The sequence below is a fragment of the Mus musculus genome, chromosome 2 (assembly GCF_000001635.26).
Source record: "Mus musculus strain C57BL/6J chromosome 2, GRCm38.p6 C57BL/6J".
Taxonomy (NCBI): Eukaryota; Metazoa; Chordata; class Mammalia; order Rodentia; family Muridae; genus Mus; species Mus musculus.
The window spans coordinates 135,970,308-135,992,057 of NC_000068.7; the positions used below are offsets into that span (position 1 = coordinate 135,970,308).

Genomic DNA, 21,750 nt, shown 5'->3' on the forward strand with positions numbered 1-21,750 from the left:
ATATGGCTTTCATTGTTTCCAGTCACCCTGTCAGGATCTTCTCTGTCCAGGGAGATGAGATGTTAAATTACTTTGTCTTTTGACAGATTTAGCGATGCAATTGAATCAAGGAAAATTTGAGTATAATGGATCATGCGGGTGAGTGATATTTAAATTATTGTCTCCTCATCTCAGACTCTATACCTCAGCTTTAATGAAACCATGTCATTTTCAATTACGGACAGCTGAATGTATGCTGGTTCTGAAGTGTGGGTAAAAATAAATGAAGTCCATAGTTAGATTACATTTACAAATATTCGACCTTTTCTCTGTCCCACTTTGTTAAACTGGTTCTTTCCTTTTAACCACAAACTCTGCAGTTCCTCACATATATTCTAGAATTTGATCACTTCATTCGAAATTCAATAGTGGAGGTTCTTGTGTCAGAGACAGGCAATGGGCCGTGCTCATCTGGGCTTCAGCCAGAGATTTAGGCATCAAATATGTATAGCCTTATTGCTGATGAATACAGAAATGAAGTAAATTTCATTTCAAATGAAGCTGTGGGTGTAAAGTTGAATTTAATTCAGCCAGGAATAAACTTTCATCCTCTCTTGAATCTTTTGCATGTTTATAAATAGGAGTTATATAATGCTGTGAATGTTGTTCTATTTTACTTAAATAACACTTAAAAAATCTGTGAACCAAGTAGCAAAATAGGAAATGTTAATTCTTCTGAAATACCGAGAAGTTGAATAAAAGTCCGGAACTTGAATTCCGTAAGCACCAAAAACTCAGCTGAGACCACAGCCCAGTGGCTCCCACATGGATGCGTAGGAATTCTCTGTTGGCCAGTGGTAATGCTGTCTAGGAGTTCTGTGTGGTGGCTTGCCTAGTGAGCTACCTTAATCTCCATCATGGAAAATAAGGTGAGGTAACAGGTTTTCAAACAACTCTAATATCTGAACACTCTCTACCTGTGCACATCTGTTAGTTATCTGCCAGAGTGCCTGTACATAGCAAAACTCCTTCCGTCTGAGTCTCTCTCACCCATACCCGTGGAGTAAGCACTACATTGCCCTGTGCTGTGGACTGTGAAGGGCACTCAAGTTATATAGAAAGGAGGAAAAGACCCACAGCTAAGTTAACAAGTAGTCTTTCTACAAGGAAAAGAGGCAGACATTTGGCCAAATGTCAAAGGACTCAGGAACTAAACCTTTGGTAAAAGGAGACAGCTTGTCAGCATACCACTCTCTTCCCCTTGTTCAAGCAAAGAGGTGGTCTGTTGTTTAATAGCACAGCACACCCTGAGCAGCCTAGGTTGGTTGATGATGCTCTTCAGGACCGTTAGAACCTTCTACCTGTAAGTGTAGCTCCTGAGTTATGGAAGAGAGAAAGGAAGTAGCTTGTATTTAATAGTCATTGCACAAGCCGTCAGTAGAATAAACCCCCTGTGTTTCTGTCCTGCCAGGTACCTTCTCAAGCCAGATTTCATGAGGCGGCCTGATCGGACATTTGACCCCTTCTCTGAAACCCCTGTGGACGGGGTTATTGCAGCCACGTGCTCAGTGCAGGTATGCCCCTGCTCACCACAGACTATTTTATCATACAGACGTATACAAATGCACCTAGAAGAAGACATGTTTAACATCACGGTGTAAGAATTGTAAGTTGCTCTCAACTTGGACCCAATGTATGCTGTCTTCTGAGTTTTTGTTACTAAAACTATGAGGTGCTTTAAGTAAAGTACACAGTCTAGAAAGTATCTCCCATCTGATGACATTCACATGAAGTTCTGAGAAATGTAAGCTATGCTAACAGGGAGCAAATTAGCACCTGTGCCTGGACACAGATGGAAGGGTCACAGAGAAGCTTCGGGGGCACTAGGAAGGCTTGCTGTCTTCACTGTGGTGATAGTTCTAAAGACACACTCACATGTCCATAAAATTGATCTTACTGTATAACTAACTGCATATAGTTTAGTATATATCACTTATACTTCAAAAAAATTGCTGTTTTAAATGAGATAATATGAGAACCAAATAAATGAACAGCATAGTTGTTTGGAAGGTAAATGTGAAATAAGTTACTCCCTAGCTTTATAAAAGATAAAACTCAACACTGACATTTACAATTAAACAACTCCCTCACCGCTAACCAGGGTTAATGTCATAAAGAAAGTAGGCCAAGTCTAGCACTGGTTGTCTTTTGCTGTGTTTCTTTGCAAGAATTCAGGGGTTAATATGCAGCCTGATAGAATCCAAGAACTAGAAGAGATCTCAGGACATAGCCCATAGCCGCAGCCCTGGCTTCATTCCACAGGTCCGGACAGCTCCGTGACGTGTGGAGGGCGTGATGTCTTCATAATATACTTCACCTGTATATTTCCTTGCTGTTTTTTTCCAGCCGTATTCAGAGGAGAGTACATTTATAACCTCTGCCTAGGAATTTTGCTTTCAAAGAGTAGTTACTCAAAAACTGTTTTGTTCTAATATAGAAAATTCCAGGAAAAAGATCAAATAATTGTATTGATTGGAAATTCCCCAACGAAAGTTTTCATCACACGCCTTGCCACCAATACAATGAGGCCACTGTCCCCCCTACCCTGTGTCTGTGTAACTGCAGGTTATATCAGGGCAGTTCCTCTCAGATAAGAAGATCGGGACATACGTGGAAGTCGATATGTACGGGCTGCCCACCGACACCATACGGAAAGAGTTCCGAACCCGCATGGTTATGAACAATGGACTCAACCCAGTGTATAATGAAGAATCGTTTGTGTTTCGAAAGGTAAGACATTAGCAGGGTGTCACTGTTACCCAGTAGGAAGACTCATTTTCTACATGAAGCCCACAGGATAGAGGAATGCCACTCACCACACTGACTCGGCTCCTTCCCTTCGTCTACTAAGTGACCTCGGTCACTGCCGAATGATTGTGTGCAAAGAGTCGGCTGTTCTGGCTCTGCCCCTTCCTTGGCCACCTCTAGTCACATAGAACACACTTCCAGGTTCTAGTCTATTTCAGACGTGTTCTTACTTGTGGCTGCTATCATGCACTGAAGGGTCTCATTCTGTGCTCACAGCTCAAAGGTTAGATGAAAGGCTGCACCAACGCTAAGGTCAGTGCTGTGACCCTGGTGGGCCCTGTGATCAGAAGTGAGGCACCGCTGCTCACTTCACCGCTGCTCAGAGTTTTGAGTTTCTTCCAGTTCTGTATGCCAGGTCCAGGGAGCAAGCAGACGTCCTCTCTCGTGTGCAGTCTTTAATCTCTTTGGTTGAAGATGCTTTGAAAACTCAGCGAGCAGGCAGAGGCCTGTCATTTCCTTTGTCTTCTGTACTGTCAGACAAAAACTGTTTTCTTGCTTTTTTGGACGCAGATTTTTCCAGGTGGTTCTGCTCCATCCATTTGTCATGGAACAAAGAGAAGGGGCTCCTGATCTTTCCTAACAAAATAGAGACTATTTATTTCAGAACAGAACAACTGGCTGAGAGAGAAAGCAAAGCAGGCTGATGGGCTACAGATCAGAAACGACATATGCCATGTGTCTGTCTGTCAGGTGCTGAGCTGTCTCATTTGATACGATTATCACCAGGTCCATCATTTCTCACAGGCCATGTAGTTTTTTCTTTTCTCTGAGAAAAAGTCTCTGGTATACATATACCACATTTTCTTTCTCTGCTTCTCTGCATTTGGACACATAGGTTGGTTTGTAACTTAGCTCTGATGTTTAGTGCCTGCAGTGAACACAGATGTGCAAGTACCTCCCTGGTATATGCACTTAGAAACGTTTGGGTAAATGCCATGCAGCATGTCCAGGTCACGTGACACATCTAGTCTTAGTTTCTTGAGGAACCTTCATACCAATTTCAGTAGTGGCTGAACTATACATTCCCACCAGCACTTTATATGATTTCTCTTTTGTCCACATCTTTGTCAGTATTTTTTGCCATTTGTTTTCTTAAGGATAGCCATTCTGAGTGGGGTGAGATCGAACCTCAATATTGATTCATTTGCATCTTTCTGATGACTTCTGAAGTTCAATATATTTTTCATATGCTTATTTGCCATTTGCATCACTCTTTTTAAAATTAATTTTACCTTATGCATATGGTGTTTTGCTTGCATGAATATCAATGTACCATTTACAAGACTGATGTCCTTGGAGGCCGGGATAGGGTGTGGGATTCCCTGGACCTGGCGTTACAGATGGTTGTAAGCTGCCATGTGGGTGCAAAGACTTTAACCTGGGTCCTCTGGAAGAGCAATGAGTGCTCTTCACTGCTCCGCCAGCTCCCATTTCTCTGTCACACTTTGAGAACTGCTCATGTCACTGGGCACTGTATTGACCAGAGTGTTTGATGCCTTGCTGATTAGGTTTTCCTTCTTTGTATATTCTAGATGTCCTTCCCCCAACTCATTTATAGTAGCTAACAATGATTTTCTCCCACTCTGAATGTTATTTACTGGTTCCCTTGGAGTTGAAAAGCATTTTAATTTCATGAGTCTCTGTTGTCACATTGTTGGCATTATTTCCTGAGCAAGTGGAACTCTATTTGAAAAGTCCTTGCCTGAGTCAGTATCCGGAAGTTTTCCTCCAATATTTTCAGAGTTGCAGATCTTATATGAAGTGTTTTGGTTCATTTGGAATAGATTTTTGTTCAAAGATAGGGCTATAGTTTTATTCTTTCCCAGAGTTATTTGCTAATGGAACTATCTTAGCTCCAATAATACCTGTGACATCTGTGTTAGAAACCTGTGCTATAGCTATATGGAATTTTATATGAATCCTCAGCTCTGTCTGCTGATCTACATGTGTAATTTTGGGCCAGTGCCATGCTGCTTTTGTTTCTATGGCTCTGTGGTATAGCTTGAAATCATGTATACTGATACCACCGACATTATTCTTTCACTAAAAATTGGTTTGGTTCTATGGTCTTTTGCTTTGGTTCTCTGGTCTTTTGTACTTTCATATGCATGCTAAGATTTTCCTTGCTATTTCTTTTACATTTATTTCAAAATGTTTTGTTTTGCTTTTGAAACAGTTGTGCTGTGATTATTTTGTGGGGGTGTATATGTGATGTGTGTGTATGTGTGTTAATTTTATACCCTTTCATTTTTCTGAAACCGTTCATCAGATCTAACTTTGGGGGGTTAGTCTTTAGGGTCTCTCATATATAGAATCATTTCATCTACAAATAAGGATACTTTGACTTCTTCCTTTCTGCTACCTAACATCCCAAAACTCATCAAAATTTGGGATGTGATAAACACAGAGAATGATAATCCATCCAGAAATGGTCTTTATCCATGAAGTGTTTCCTTGAAAACACTCTTTATGTTTTAAAAAAACAAAACAAACAAACAAACAAACAAACAACAACAAATCCAAGCAGAGTTCAATGTTGTCAGTAGCCCAGGTAGCAGACTGACATGGGGTTGAGTACAGGAGTCCCAATCCCAGGCTCCACTGATAATCTCTAAACTAAAAAGTCCTTCAGTTTTCCAGGGTCCCCATCTTTGTGTTGGATGTAGATGGGGGAAATGACAAGAATTGGATCTGCAGTCTTTAACACGCATCCACTTAATATATTTGATGAGATGACTTCCTGGAAACCTGGACCCAGGGCCTTATTGATGTCTTGGGCACCAATCTTCCACTGCATACTTTAGTCATGCAAGTGGCTCATTGGTTTGTTTTCACCATGAAGGAGATTGAGGGAACGGTATTGGTTTGGTCCAGATTCCCTGGAGCCATGGTTCCGAGAGGCCTCATTACAAAATCAATGAAATGCCCAACGGTTTGATTTCAGGTGATCCTGCCTGACCTAGCTGTCCTGAGAATCGCAGTCTACGATGACAACAACAAGCTAATTGGCCAGAGGATCCTTCCTTTGGATGGTCTCCAAGCAGGCTACCGACACATCTCCCTGAGAAACGAGGGAAACAAACCATTATCACTGCCAACAATTTTCTGCAATATTGTTCTTAAAACATACGTGCCTGATGGATTTGGAGGTAAGACAAGCATTTAGACATGGAAGACAGTGTACAAGAGGTCCTGCATTATGAGACTGTGAATCGTTTTGCCCATTCCTGAAACTAACAAAAATGGCCGTGTGTTTTTCTCCCTGTGCTGAGAACCTTGGTGGTTTTGAGTAAAGAAAGCAGTATATCCGTAGGTATTATTTCAAAATACTGTAATTTTTGCTTTTGGGCAACTGACCTTCAATTTTAATAATGTGATTTTAGGTTCAAACATAAGCCAGGAGAGTTTCAATCAGGATGGATAGGAATTATTCCTTTCTTTGTACCCTTTGCTTGCCATTTTAAAAGGAAGCAATTAGAGGCTGTAACATACAGTAACAGACATAGGAGCCCATCAGAGCAGCTTGGGCAGTGCCATGGGGCTGGACAGGTAGACGTCTGTCAGGTGTGTTTTGAGGCCGCAGTCCATGTCACCAGCAGTGTGGGCACATCGATAGACTGAAGCCAGGAAGAAATTATTCTGTTTGAGTTTTAAAGCAGGGGACATAAAGGCTGCGGTGATGGCTCAGTGGGTAAAAGTGCTTGCTGCGCATAAGAACCAGAGGTCAGATCCCAGCATCCTTGTAATGAGCTGGGGGAGGCCCAGGTGCTCCTGGAACACTCTGGAGGGTGGAGAGCAGAATCCTTAGGGCTTGCAGGCCACCTTCTGAGCTCCAGACTCAGTGAGAGAACTTGCCCCACAGGAAGAAGGTAGAGAGTGCTGGAGCAATGCACTGCACTTCCTATGGCCTCAAGACAAATATAGAGATACCTACACACATAAACATACACCCCCCCCACACACACACAAAGAGAGTGTGATAGATACTTATTACATTATGGAAAGTGTCACACAGACCCATTTGGTAAAATTTGTTCAAGTTTTGCCATTGCAATGGCAACATTTCAAATAAAACTATAATTTCTTCCTGGGAAAAGTGCCATTTGATTTGAATTGGGAAAAACGATCATTTGCTGAGCTCCTGCTTGGTGCCAAGCACTTACATAAAGAGACCCTCAAAATGTGGAATTGATCTGCAGGGATGTGAGCGTGTGCAGGTTTACACCGAGAAATGTTTGTAATGTGACACGTGCCAGGGCCAAATCTTTACATCCTGCAAACCCATCTCTCATGACAGTCCTGCAAGTAGTCTCCCCTGTGGTCGTGCCTACTGCCTTTCTGTCAGATTGTTGCGAATCTCTGTACGAGGTTCTGCAGTTGGCATCCTAACCTCAGGTTTGATATTCAACAACAGCACGCTCGCTCAGCCCTCTGATCATCTCAGGCTCACGTGGTACCTGGGGAAGACACTGAAGATTTAGCAGTTTTTGGAAAAGATAACACAGGGCAAATATGAGGATTGCCTTTTTTTCTGAATTTCTGACCTTGAGTCTCCTGACTTACAGTATGTTCATATTTGGTGTCTAGTTTACTTCCTACATCCACACCTCAGAATTTACCTCACAGTCCCCAAGTATGCTAGTATTCTTGATTTTGTAAGGACACGTTCAAGTGAAACTATACCATCACAGGGAGAAAGAAAGAGAGAGAGGGGGAGGGAGGGAGGGACGAAGGAAAGAAAGAAAGAAAGAAAGAAAGAAAGAAAGAAAGAAAGAAAGAAAGAAAGAAAGATAGAAAGAAAGAAAGAGAGAGAAAGAAAGAAAGGAAGAAAGAAAGAAAGGGAGAGAGAGAGAAAGTAAGTTACTGTAAAGATCATTCGAAGTTAACTTGTAAAGAAACTTCATGAGACTTCACTGGGTCATTCTGTAAGTACATTCAATGCAATTAGTCCACAATCGACTGGGTGGCTAGAATGATTATCAGAGAAGGGTGCCTGCCTTGCAGCAAGTGAGGGTCACTTGGAGGTCCTGAGTTCAGAGTGAATTGCTCTACATCTTTCCCAGCCCTCCCTCACTCCCTTCCTTCTCCTCTCTTTCTCTCGTTCTCAAGGTCCTCCCTCACACTCTTTCTCCACCCCCCCCCACGCCCCTCCTGGTAGTACTAAAGACTAAACCAGGCGCCCATGCCTACTAGACAAACATTGCACCACTGAGATTTTGGGTCAAGGCCGTACTAAGTTGCTTTAGCTGGCCGTAAACGTGTGCTCTCCCATTGTATGTGCAATCACACCCTGCTTAGAGAGATTTTATTTAGTTTTAACAACACACTGAAGAAAGATCTGTTGGTTGTAAAATCCTCACCTTAATTTACCCTGTAGTTTATGTAAAATGGCACAGGAAACAATTATATCATAAGCAATTCATCACCCAAAGGAAAGAAGTCTTTTTAACTCCCCACTGAGAGGTTTCAGAACTCCTGTGCCTTGGCAGCACCGCAGCTCTGTGTTCTGCATGACTTTTAAATGCATTTTCATTGTCAGTCATTGTACGTGGGTGGAAACCTTTTTATAAAGATAAGAAAACTCTTCTTGAGCCTTTTCCAAGGTAGGGCCCTTGCTTGGACCTAGACTTAGGCTCTTACAGGTCACCTGTTCATTAGGTTCTGCTCTACTAAGTGACCGTCAGGTGATGAATACCCACATATGAGAAACTATATGCAATTGTTCATAGTTATCCCTGGCCCCCAAATCACGCCCACATACATCTAGTGCTTCTTAGACATTCTGAACTCCAGCTGACCCACCATGGGAATGGTCAACAGCCCAGATCTTACCTCTGACCCCTTCCATTCACGGGAATTCCTGTGCCCCGACCTCTGTCCTGCCGTTCCAAGCCCTAGGCAACAGAAATAGTGGTCTTGTTGAAGCTGCTTCTCTTGCTACTAAAATCAGTTACAATGCACAGAGAAATAACAGCAATGATGGTTTGTTTCTCAGTTCATTTTCTTGTGCTGAAACCAAACACCCAAAATTGGCTAACTTATAAAGTAAAGATGTATTTTTAGTTTTGTAAAGATTTATTTTATTTTATGTGTAAGGGTTTTGCCTGCATGTGCACACGTGTGCCTGGTCAGAAGAAGTCATCAGACCACCTGGAACGGATAGATGGCCATGATCCACTATGCGGGCTCTGGGAGCTACACGTGGGTCCTCAGTAAGAGCAACAAGTGCTCTTAACCCTTGAGCCCAAGAAAAGGAATTTTGTTTCTTTGACTCAGTTCTGAAAGCTTAGCTGGTCCGGTTCCTGCTGAGTGTTAGTGCTGCTTTGTGCATTTGTTCAGCGGAATACTGGTATAAGGGGCATGATCTGGTGGGGTTTTTGTTTGGGTTTGTTTTAACTTTCATACAGTGTGTTTTGATGAGATTCACTGACCTTGCCCCAACTCTTCCCAGACCCACACCACTTCCCTACCCATTCAACTCTCTGTCATCTTTTTATTAAAATGCTTCAAAACCAGTTTATAATGTCCAAATATTCTTAGATGTGTGAGCTTTTCCTGGGATATGTCGGTTTACCAGAGGCTACCCTTTTAGAGAGAACTATTTCACTCTCTCCCAATAGCTAACAACTGTACATTGCTCCATGGCTAGGGGTGGGATTGTATGCCCAACTCTCATCTCCTTGCTGGGATTTAGTCTGTCACAAGCTTGCACAGGGTCTGTACAAGTAAGTTCATGTGTGCAGCTCCCCTGCTGTGTCCATATGTTTCCTTTAGCCATCCACCATCTCTGACTCTTAAACTCTTTCTGTACTCCCATCTGTAATGATCCTGAGCTGTGGGTGGGTGATGTGGTATATATGTTCCCTTTAGAGATGAGCATTTTCTGAGTGGATTTAAGTCTTGCTCCATGAGATGAAACCCATAACTGGCACCACCTATGGCTATATATATCCTAGGCCTCAGGAGGGAACCTACTATTAATTATTGCAGATGAACGGACATAATATTAAATCAACTTTTAGTGACTTACCATTATATGCATAGATGAGTGCATTTTTCAACCCTAACCTGAAAAGCTTCAATTTGCAACAAATGATTAACTCAGTGACCCCCCAAACTGGCCAGTGTGCAGAAACTAAAAGAGAACTGTTTATACAACCCAGATGGAAAATATTTCTGGGCTAAAGAGTAATAGTAGACCATCTTAAGTATTTAAAACTAAATATTTACTGAAAAAATAGTAACATTCCTTATTTCTTTTTTAAAAAGATATGTCTTGCAGTGAATCAAGAAGCCTTGGTTTACATCTTCCAGTGTCCCAGTCCTCAATATAATGATAAAACGGTCCTCTCTTTTCTCTCCACAAAGCAGAACTCCTGGGTTGAATGCTAAGCACCTCCCTCATTTATCAAACCTGAGAGACTCCATCTGTGGGCACATCTGACCTGCTAGTGGTGTTTACTCACCACACAGAATTATCACATCAGCCATCAATGTTGGGGACAGGACAGCAAATAGTTCTGGTGCCAAAAACAATGTCTCAATGTTATATTTCCCACCTCCATTGCTGAGGGTTTTTCCTCTCTGTGTATGTTGTCTTTATTACCAAGAGGTGAAAGAAAGGAGATTTGTCTAATATATATATTAGACACATATATGTGTGTGTGTGTGTGTCTGTGTCTGTGTGTATGTGTATGTGTGTGTTTCTGTGTCTGTGTATATGTGTATGTGTGTGTGTGTGTGTGTGTGTGTGTGTATGTGTATGTGTATGTGTGTGTGTGTGTGTCTGTATGTGTATGTATATATATAAAACATTAGCATTAAGTTAAATGTCACCCTAAGAAGTTTGCTTTTTAGGTCCTTGTTTCTTGGGCAGGGCCCTTCTTCATCCTGTGGCTCCTCTGTTGCTTTATGTATATTAAGATAAAGTGACTTTATCTTAATTTTTGTTTGGTTGCCTTTCTGCCTTATGATTAAAGATGCATCCAGGAAGGTACAGGGGTGTTTCTCATTCTCTCCACCCAGATCTTCAACTACCTCTAGCATAGGCAGATGTTTCATACAGCTGATACTTCCAGAGGGAGAATATCCTCAATTAAGATGCCATTTCTGGAGGGTCATGCCTGGATTTCCTGATGCAGATTCTTTTTCTTTCAAATATTTGTTGAAACACACATAATACATGCCATCCAGGGGCAGTGGGGAGGGTCGGATTGCTGGTGTTTGAACCAGGGCAGTGTGCATATGATGCCCACTCATAAGGCATCTTCTGCACTCTGCAAAAGAAGGGAGCAGTGTGCCTTATGGAAAGTACACCAGCAGGGCTTGCGAAGTAGCTTAGCAGGGCAGTGAAGGTCCTGTGTTCAGCACTCGGCACCACAAGCAACGCAGACACTGAAAGTGGCTGGCTTCAGCACACTGGTCAGGCCCTTTCTTACACATATCACTAAGATACCCTGCCAACGCAGCGAGCCGTGTGGGAAGAGATTGGCTTTTCTTGGTTTTGTTTAGCCCTGATTCCCCTGTACGGGGCATAGAGCCTTCACAGGACCAAGGGCCTCTCCATAGGAAAGGGAATAACATTTGAAATGTAAATAAAGAAAATATCTCATAAAAAAAAAGAAAAGAAAAAATGTCACAAAAAATGGTTATTTAAGCTAAATATTTTCCTAAATGAAAGCTAAGTCTTTGTAAACCATTTTGGAAGAACTATTGATGATTTCTATGGCAGGTAATAAATGATACTTTTGTGTTCTGTAAAATTAAAAAATACCACTTTATCCAAACTTTATTCCAAAAAAAGAAAAAAAAATTGAGTTGCATTTTCGTGATCTGTTCATTTAAACATAACCTTGATAGTTTGTTGATTGTTTTTCAGATATTGTGGATGCTTTATCCGATCCAAAGAAATTTCTTTCAATCACAGAGAAGAGAGCAGACCAAATGAGAGCAATGGGCATTGAAACTGTAAGTGAAGCCGTGGGCTAACGGCGGTCCAGTGGGGGGAGTTGGCTTCCAGAGAGTGACTGCCAAAGAAAGAGAGAGGTGATGTGGGAAGTTTGCAGAGGGTTTTCAAAACCAAGCTTATCCATTCAATAGAAGTTGGAAGGAGCTACAAAAATATAGCACATTTTATACAATGTGGCCACTATCAGAGAGAGCTTCTTAGTCACCAGTGAGATATCTGCAGTTGTCTGGTCCATTATGAATGAAGTTGGAACTATCCATTAGAAATTACAACAAGGATTTCTTTTTATAATGCTGAAATGCCAAATGACTGAGTTCAGTGAGTTAATGAAAATGACCGTTATTACCAGGTACTCATTTCTTTGTCCTTGGATCCCAACACTCCCTCTCTTCATCTGTTTCTCTATTGTCAATGTCCCTTTGCTGGACTCTTTGAGTTGGAACACAATCAGCCATCCAGTCAGCCATCCCAGTAGCTAGAAAATGCCGTGCTTATAAAGGAGTTGGGTTGTCTTTCCTTGACTGGATCATTTTTCGTCCAGCACAAGCAAGCTATATAGTCTCACTCCCCTTAGGTAAGAGCTTGCTTGTTTTGTTTAATTTGAGACACAGGCACAGTTTGTAGCTTCGCTGACCTGGAACTCACTATGTGCACAAATCTGGGCTTGAATTCATAAAGATCCGCCTGCCTCTGACTACTGAGTGCTGGGATTAAAGGAGTGCCCCATCAAGCCCAACTTCAGGCAAAGATCTTTAAAGGCAGGAAAGTCTGGGAGGCTGAGGGATTTCTCATTAAAGTAAAAATGCTTCTAGGGCCAGGTATTTTAATCATCGGGAATATTTTTTTGTTCCAGAGTGACATAGCAGATGTGCCCAGTGACACTTCCAAAAATGACAAGAAAGGCAAGGCCAACCCAGCCAAAGCGAACGTGACCCCTCAGAGCAGCTCTGAGCTCAGACCAACCACCACAGCCGCCCTGGGCTCTGGCCAGGAAGCCAAGAAAGGTGAGGTGTGCAGTTCAACTCCTTGTCAGCTTTGTCATTTTAGCCTCGTTGTAGACTGCCTTGACGAAGGCATTTAGAATCGTCATTTCTGCCCACTTTCATTGTGATGCTAGATGAAAAAAAAAAAAAAAAAAAAAAAAAAAACGAGAGACTTACTGGACAAGTTGCTTGATTTCCTCCTCTGAGAGTTGTTTAATGGGAAATCAACGATTGTGTTTTATGGGCTGGAGGCCCATCACCTAACCAGCGTGTTATGCCTAGTGCAACAGTGTTTACTTTGACATTCTTCATGGCAGGGCTGAAGGAGCCCTTGCTGCTACAGTGCCAATAGCTAAGTCACCCACCTCTGTCTTCCAGACTCCAGCAGGCAAGGGGCACATGAAGCATCAGAGTCACAAATGCCGTGGGTAATTTCTCCATACATAGAGAAAAGGCTTTACTGTTTATTTTTAAAACCCGTAGATGGGCATTTGATGGCCAGTTTCAAGTGGTTTTCTGTGAGTGAAACAACAGCTCATAAGAAATGCCATAATACAGAAACACGTGACCCTGTGCTGCTATTGGACAGCCTCTACATAAGGAGACATCCATTTTGACTATTTAAAGTAGTCTTCAATTCAAGAGACCAGGCATCCATTTTGACTGATCGGTACCCATTTCCATATTGACAGTTAAATATCTAAAATACCCCTTGACCATAAATAATTTACTACACACAGTCTGTTAATTTTCATAGTAATTTCTTTTTCTCCTAAGGGTTTCTTAGCATGTATATTTCCTATTTACAAGTTAATTTAATGCCAGTGGTACAAGGAGATTAAGCCACTCTTACATATACATGTATCCAGTGCTAACAATTCAGGGGAAGAAGAGACAGTCTTTCCCAACCAAAGCAGCCTGGTAATTTAGCAGGAAACTAAGTGTGCACTGAACTTCATGGAGCAAATTAGAAAATGAAGCTTTACAAAAGTAGCCCAATCTGTACTGGCCCTGCAGCTGTTTGTTCTTCTCAGGAAGGAACGTGGGGTGAGGTAATGCCCCAAGCACAGAAGGAACATGGGGTGAGGTAATGCCCCAAGCACAGACACTTCCTTTCCAGCGCTGGTCAGTCCTAGCACTGCTACTCCTACAGAGATAGACATTGGAAAATGCAGGAGGTAAAGTTCTTGTCTGACCCGCACGTCCATAGTGAATGTAGTAATTGCATTGTAAAGTAGCTCCTAAAACAGCACACACAACAGGCCTCCAAAGGCTCAGAGAGTCCGTAGCTCGAAATGGGTCTGTACTTGGGTTTGTTGGTGAGTTAGTTTCCTTTGTTCCCCAACAAGACTACATCTGAACCCACCAAGCAGCTGTCAGTTGAACACCAGTGATTTCCCCCAATCCACCCCAAAGGTAGGGCGTACATGCTATTTCTTCAGGAGGCTTAGAAGCCTACAAGAAGCCATTACCATACTAGGTTCTACCAATAATTAATAATAATTAATAATAATGTAACAACAATAATAATAAACCTGCATTCCTTTGGGGATGTACATACACAGGGGGGAATAAGGACAGGCTCCAGTGTAATAGGCAGCCCAGGTAGGTGCAATGAGGACTGACCAGTTAGAACAGAAGAGGACCCTCAGCAAGGTCCAGAGAGGACTCAGAGATAAGATCCTAACTGAGCTGGACCTGGAAACATAGGTCTGGCTCAACCAGAAGGGACCAGTACGGAGACCAAGGGAAGGAGGACACCTGAAGAGAAGTGGGTAGTAGAAAGTGGAAGCAGTTCACTTGCCCAGGTCTGCAAAGAACTTGGGCCCACCCTGAGGAGGCAGTGAAGGACAACACCGATAGTATTGACATCAGGAGTCGTTACAAGAAGAGATGCTACAAGCCGCCAGTGGCCCTGGTACACAGGACTGTATTACAGCACACACCGTATTACGATCAACCAGAGGAAGAGGTCAATATAGACAGACACATCCTTCATCATTACCTTGTACCTGGAGCCATGCTGGGAAAGCTCTGTTGGCCTCCTTTCTTAGGAAATACGTGGCTAATAAATGCCTGAGCAGAGAGGGCAGTCTGGGGTAAGCTGTGGTCACCATAAGAAAAGAACGGAGGAAGAAGAATGTAGTTATTTGGATATGGAGCTTAGAAAAAGACAAAAAGTGCAGACCGACTTCAAGAGACTTCGGGGTCACACTCTACAAGTGGACAGCAAGAGAAAGAGAGGAGCTGAGAGGGGATGATCGTGATGAGAAAATGGCTGGCTCCCACAGCACTGTGACCAGCGAGGAGGGGGAAGGGCAGAGGGCCGAGAGGCTAGGAGCTCACAGGCAGAATGAATGACAGGAAAGAATGAAAATGAAGACTTTGTTTTGAGAAGGAGTCGCAGATTTAGAGAAGTCATGGCTATAGTGTTTCTGTGCAACCAGGGATACCCACTTGTTGATGCCAGAAGCCTACCCTTCAGACATGATGGCATAAGGCGTAAAACACATGTTCTAATAGCGTGTCCATAGCACATAATGAGGAGAGACGGATGGAAAGTGTGAGGGTGCAAAGTGACATGGCCCTCGGGAAGCTCAGATGTGGAGACAGGAAGTGAGCGATTCGAACAGCGCCCCCTAGCTGTGCAGCCCTCGAAATGACTCCAACCACCGCTGCATTGCTGATTTAAGAGAGGATTAAGCATCCTCGGGTCCTAGCTAGTTTCTAGGTTAGAGTTTGAGAAAGGAAAGTTAGTTGTTCTATGGAGCTGTACAGATAATAGCAAAAGCTTTATATAGTAAAACTGAAATTAGCCAGAAACTTTGGAACTTAAGATGTAACCTCTGACCTGGTTTCCTACCAGGCAAGGCAGCCGAGAAGCACAGTCCAACATGGTAGCCACATGCAGGACTGTAAAGGAGGTAACATTAAGCTCTGTTCCTTGCACACCCACGTTTCAGATGCTCGGGAGCTACGTGTCTCTGGATACCTCACACATAAGCTGTCTCTATTCCTGTCAGATGTTCTATGGACCACACTGCTCTAAGCACATAGAGCGGAACCAATTCTTGTTCTACAAAATGGGACATTTTCCTTCCTACTTAGCAAATTAAATATTTTGCACTTAATTTGTATATTTTTCCAATAGTGCAAAATGTAATTGAGGAAGGTACCGTTGTCTTCAGGATCCTGCTTATAAAGATTTGGTTAAGGCAAGAGAGAGAGAGAGAGAGAGAGAGAGAGAGAGAGAGAGAGAGGAGAAAGGAAAGAAGACAGAGAGAGAGAGAGAGAGAGGGAGAAAGAGAGAAAGAAAGAAAAGTCTTGTCTATGTGGGCTGAGGCCTTAGGATTTTCTGGGAGCCTGAGGACCCTGCAGTCTTCTAGACCCTGTGTGTTCCTTTATAAATAGGAAAGCTGGCAGCCAAGAATAGGAAGCACTTAGCCCAGTAGCATTCACCAGCCGCTTATTCTCTCTCTCTCTCTCTCTCTCTCTCTCTCTCTGTACAGCATGAGGTCAGGAGGGGCTGTGACACCAGATACAAGAGATCAGACAATAGCCACACACACCCTGCCCATCCTACCCTGAAATACCATGGATCCCATCACTGATTCCCCCCCCACCCCCCATCAAGATTTCCTTCTACATCCACTGGTCATGCCAATCTTAAAAGCAATCAAACCTACAAGCAAGAGCATGGGTCTCCATACCTATCCTCCTTAAATACATCATACCTGCTTTGGGGATTCCAGTAGAAGTCAGTTATCTTTGAATACACAATCGTTCTGTTTGCCTACAATGAAAATCTGTAATCAAACAGAACCATCTGAGGATTCTTCTTCGGCAATTGTGTTTACCGTGACTACTCTGAGTCCAGCCTTTACTCAGCTAGCAAACAGGCTGAGTGTCTTACTCAAGGTTTTCATGACAGAACCCCTTAAATAGGTAGTCTGATTTCATTTTTCCTGTGTTTAGGACATTGCCACACTCAATAGCACATTGCTTAGATGCTAAGGTTAAATCTACCCCAAAGAAGCTTACCATGTTTTGCTTCTTGGTGATGGATGACTAAGATAGGAGTCGAGCTGGAAGTTAGTTGACTGATACCACGTACCCAAATGCAAAGATGAAAATAACTGCGGCAGGTCCTAGGTGCCTGGCCGCTCGATGGGTCCACTTAGCCCATGCCCCAGTGCTAAGAAGGCTGGCTGATTGAGAGTTATAGCTACTCCTCCTCAATTGCCCTGAGACCGTGGGTAAAAAGCCCATGCAAGCTGTTTTGGAAGTATCAGGTATACCTTAGAAAGTTTATATTGTCTGTTATTTACTCTAATTTTAATATACATAATGATATTTTTGTGACTTTTTTTAAAGGTATTGAACTTATCCCTCAAGTGAGGATAGAAGATTTAAAGCAAATGAAGGTAAAATGTCTTGACTACTTTTTAGATGTCCGAGTACTATGAACATTGATGAAACAAGGGTTTTTTTTTTTTTTTCATCACAAAGTACAATCATTATGATTACCTCTGGCAAAAGGATAGATGGAAAGAAGGGAAGAGAAAGACAGAGAGAGGGAGGGGGCGGAGAGAGGGAGAGAGAGGAAGGGAAGGAGGGAGCAAGGGTGGGAGACAGGGAGGGAGGGAGAGAGACAGACAGACAGACAGACAGACAGACAGACAGACAGAATGAATCTCATTTCGGATCAGATCCTCTTTTTCTCCCCTGCAGGCTTACTTGAAGCATTTAAAGAAACAACAGAAGGAGTTAAACTCTTTAAAGAAGAAACATGCAAAGGTAGTGTGGTTTTGCATACGTGGCTGTGCATTTTGTTGGTTCTTTTGTATTTTACTTTTAGCTCTATGATGAAGACCTACCACTTCATTTTGTGTTGTGTACAATGAACCATTCATCACCCAGAAGACTAGTTAGAAGCTAATGCTAGACAGCAAGTGTGACCCCCGTTATCTCACTGGTAACTGCTGGTGCCTTGTTCTCTGGTTGCTGTGCAGTAGTTTATAAAAGCAGTGTATGTGGGGAGATGCTAGCAGGGGCCATCTCTCACAGTCCTTGTCAATATAACTAGAAACCTATTTCTGAACTTTCTGTACTTTTATTATTTATCGCTAAGAAGCCTGTCAGACAGGGATCAGAAGAAATCTTAAGAGGAAGATGCAAATTTAAGAGAACAACAAGAAGTGGCCCTGAGGTTTCCCAGATAAGTTGAGAAGGTTCTCAGTTTTCAGTTTCTTTCGATTTTCAGGCTTTTTTCTGATCTTCTCTTGCAGAGGAGGGATGGAGGCTTATAGAACTGAGTTAGGGGGATACAGAACTGGGGTGGCAGAATGCTGAACTGGGGCAGTGAGGGGGTACACAACTGAGGTGTGTGTGGGGGGTACACAACTGTGGTGGGATTGGGGATGCAGAACTGAACTATGTGTGTGGGATACAGGACTGAGGTGTGTGTAGGATACAGGACTGAGGTGTGTGTGGGGGATACAGGACTGAGGTGTGTGTGTGGGACACAGGACTGAGGTGTGTGTGTGGGACACAGGACTGAGGTGTGTGTGTGGGATACAGGACTGAGGTGTGTGTGTGGGACACAGGACTGAGGTGTGTGTGTGGGATACAGGACTGAGGTGTGTGTGTGGGATACATGACTGAGGTGTGTGTGGGGAACACAGGACTGAGGTGTGTGTGGGGAACACAGGACTGATGTGGGGTTGGGTATGCAGAACTGAGGTGTGTGTGTGATGCTGAACTGCTTTTCCCTCTTGAGAAGCCTAACTACTGCACCCACTGTCAGGATCCTGTGAGTCACAGAGAGACAGAGACCCAATTTGTTTGTCTGAAAGGACTTTGAAACTCTTTCATGTAAACATTGCTTGCCCACTTCTTTGTACTCTGCCCAGGCACCATGCAGGTCTGTGCTTCCTGCTGGGAGTGAGGAATAAGCATACCAATGTGCCAATGGCATGGCAGACAGGCTTGTCCTTTCTCTAATGGTTTGTTCTCAGTCTGTCTTAGTCAGGGTTTCTATTCCTGCACAAACATCATGACCAAGAAGCAAATTGGGGAGGAAAGGGTTTATTCGGCTTACACTTCCATACTGCTGTTCATCACCAAGGAAGTCAGGACTGGAACTCAAGCAGGTCAGGAAGCAGGAGCTGATGCAGAGGCCATGGAGGGATGTTCTTTCCTGACTTGCTTCCTCTGGCTTGCTCAACCTGCTCTCTTATAGAACCAAGACTACCAGCCCAGAGATGGTCCCACCCACAAGGGGCCTTTCCTTCTTGATCACTAATTGAGAAAATGCCTTACAGTTGGATCTCATGGAGGCATTTCCTCAACTGAAACTCCTTTCTCTGTGATAACTCCAGCTGTGTCAAGTTGACACACAAAACCAGCCAGTACACAGTCCAAACCTTACCTGGACCCATGATGTTCCCTGTGCTGTGGAGTTGATAGTTGAGCATGTTTACTGACAGGTCACTTCCACAACTCTTCCATACTCTCCTGAGCACATGTTGTACTTATTTCTATATTGCCTGGCAAAATACCATGACCTACACAACTTATGAAAGAAATCATTGCATGGGGTCTCACAGGTTCACAGGGTAAAAGTCCATGACCATTGTGGTAGGGAAGAAGCTGAGAGCTTACAAGTTTAGACTACGAGAGAGACAGAGACACAGAGAGAAACAGAGAGACAGACAGACAGACAGGGAAAGACAGAGAGAAAGACACACAGAGAGACAGACAGAGAGAGACTCTCTCACTGGGAATGGCCTATGCTTTTGAAACCTCACAGCCCACACCCAGGAACACACATCCAGGAAGGGCACACCACCCAATCCTTCCCTCTCTTCTTGGCAAGGGGTAAAGAATTGTTAAAGATGTTCCATTTAAAGATGAGTGCGTAGTCTCTCTTCAATACTTTGACCAATTATGAGTCCCTGTACTGAGGGCTGCCCACTAATAAAAGGAGCTTTTCCCACCAAGATTGGGAGCAGACCAGGTCTGTGGGTGTAAACATAAATATATAGAAGGCAACATGACAAAGCGACCATTTAATAAAATAACAATAGCAGGTTCTGTGCTGGGGCTTATGATCTCCTAAGCCCTGGTCTTGTGACTAGAATTACCATACCAGCATGAAATTCCTTCTTGTGAAGCAGGTCTCAGATCCCATCAGAAAGTAGTTACCAACCCTGTAACAGCCATGCCGCTATTGCACGGGTGGGTACACAGCGTCTGTCTTTCTTCAGGATTTAATTTTTAGCATTGAATTGTTGGGCTAGAGCCACAGGGCTTCACAGAGATGCATCTTGTGCCAGCCCAGACTGAGTTGCTATCTCCAAGCAAGGTGTGAAAATGCTTTTTATTTTTTTTTAATAAAAGAAAATCATGCTTTATGACCTTTTTGTTTCTTTTTTTCCCTCTTTTATTGAAAATAGGGTTTTTTTTCCCCTCACATACTATATCCTGTGTAGTAGTAGCCGGCCCGCGGCCTACATGAACCAGGTATTCCTGGAAGGTAGGCTGGGGCTGAAAGAGAGACTAGGTGGCAAGAAAAGAATGATGAGGCCAAGACAAATTTTTCTCTGATCAAGGCCCACGGAGTTTACTAAGAGACTGTGCTTAAAAGGGGGAAGGCTCATTCCCCTTCCCCCACCCCCACCCCCCACCCCCCCACCCCCGCGCCGCTGCCCCCGCCCCCTGCCAGTCCATCCCTGGTGCTTTGTCGCCATGCTGTCAGCACTTCGTAGCCAGGCTGTTGCTTATTCAGGAATGTCTCAGGAAGACCGGTTCAGCAGGTAGCAGAATCTCAGGGCAGTTGTCACTTCAAAAGAAGCCAGCCAAGTTGGAAAGCTGCACCGCAGGTGGCCCCACCTCAGTGGCAACAAGGTCTGCACCAGCCCGCTTCAGGCTGGGGGAGGCTACAATTCTGATTTTTTATTTCCTTCCCTCCTCTCCTTCCAGTTCCTACCTCTCCTCCAATTCAGATTCACTCCCTTTCTGTCTCTCATTAGGAAACACACAGGCTTCTAAGGGATAATAACAAAAATAATATAATAACATAAAACAAAACTAACACATTGGAATGAGACATAACAAACAAACAGAAGGGAAAGAGCCTAAGAGAAGGACAGGAAATAGACATAGATGCAGAGACCCACTTGTCACACACTCAGGGATACCACCACAACACTAAACTGACTGCTATACGTACCCAAAGGAACAATGCTGGCCTGTGACTACTGCCCAGTCTCTGTGAGTCATGTGCGTCAATCATGTTGCTTTAGAGGGCCTTGTTTCCTTGGTGACCTCCATCCCTGCTGGTTCTTATGCTCTTCCCACCTCTGCTCCTGCAGGGTTCCTTGAGCCTCAAGAGGATGGAGAAAACCTATTGAGGGCAGAGTTTTCCAAGAACTCACTCTACATATTACCTGGATCTGGGTCTCTGTATTTGTTCCCATCTGCTGCAGGAGAAAATGTCTCTCATGCTGGCTGAGCAAGGCACTGGTCTATGACTATAGCAGAATGTCATTTGGAGTCATTTTATCACTGTGTTCTTTTATAGAACAGTAATGATTGGTTTTACTCTCGATCCCTGGGCTATCTGGTCTCAGCTCACTCAAGCAGTGTTGGGTATGGGTTCTGTCTTGTGGAGTGGTCTTAACTCAAATCAGACATTGGCTGGTTGGTTGCTCCCCCAAGCTTTGTGTCTCCATCGCTCTAGCATATCTTGCAGGCAGGACACCATTGTAGATCAAAGAATTTGTAGCTGCTTTTGTATTTGCATCCCTCCTTTGGTAGTGTTTAGAGTTCCTTCCTCTCCCAAAGCCCATAGCACATAGGAGTGAGGCTCTCTGTGGTCATAATGGAATATTACTCTGCAGTTAAAACCAAAACAACAAAATCATGAAGTTCACAGATAAATGAGTGGAG

At 43.4% G+C, this 21,750-nt stretch overlaps 1 protein-coding gene across 24 annotated transcripts in view; it reads left to right on the forward strand.

Moving 5' to 3' along the window:
* Positions 1-21,750, forward strand: part of Plcb4 (phospholipase C, beta 4) — a 356,000-nt gene that overhangs the window by 311,705 nt on the left and 22,545 nt on the right. For all 24 annotated transcript variants that reach the window (XM_030248529.1, XM_011239359.3, XM_030248537.1 and 21 more), the window contains 8 exons: positions 87-138; positions 1,451-1,553; positions 2,605-2,769; positions 5,792-5,996; positions 11,726-11,814; positions 12,669-12,819; positions 17,173-17,222; positions 17,530-17,595. In XM_030248529.1, coding sequence (XP_030104389.1) covers positions 87-138; positions 1,451-1,553; positions 2,605-2,769; positions 5,792-5,996; positions 11,726-11,814; positions 12,669-12,819; positions 17,173-17,222; positions 17,530-17,595 — 881 coding nt within the window. The remainder of the gene's footprint in view (positions 1-86; positions 139-1,450; positions 1,554-2,604; positions 2,770-5,791; positions 5,997-11,725; positions 11,815-12,668; positions 12,820-17,172; positions 17,223-17,529; positions 17,596-21,750) is intronic.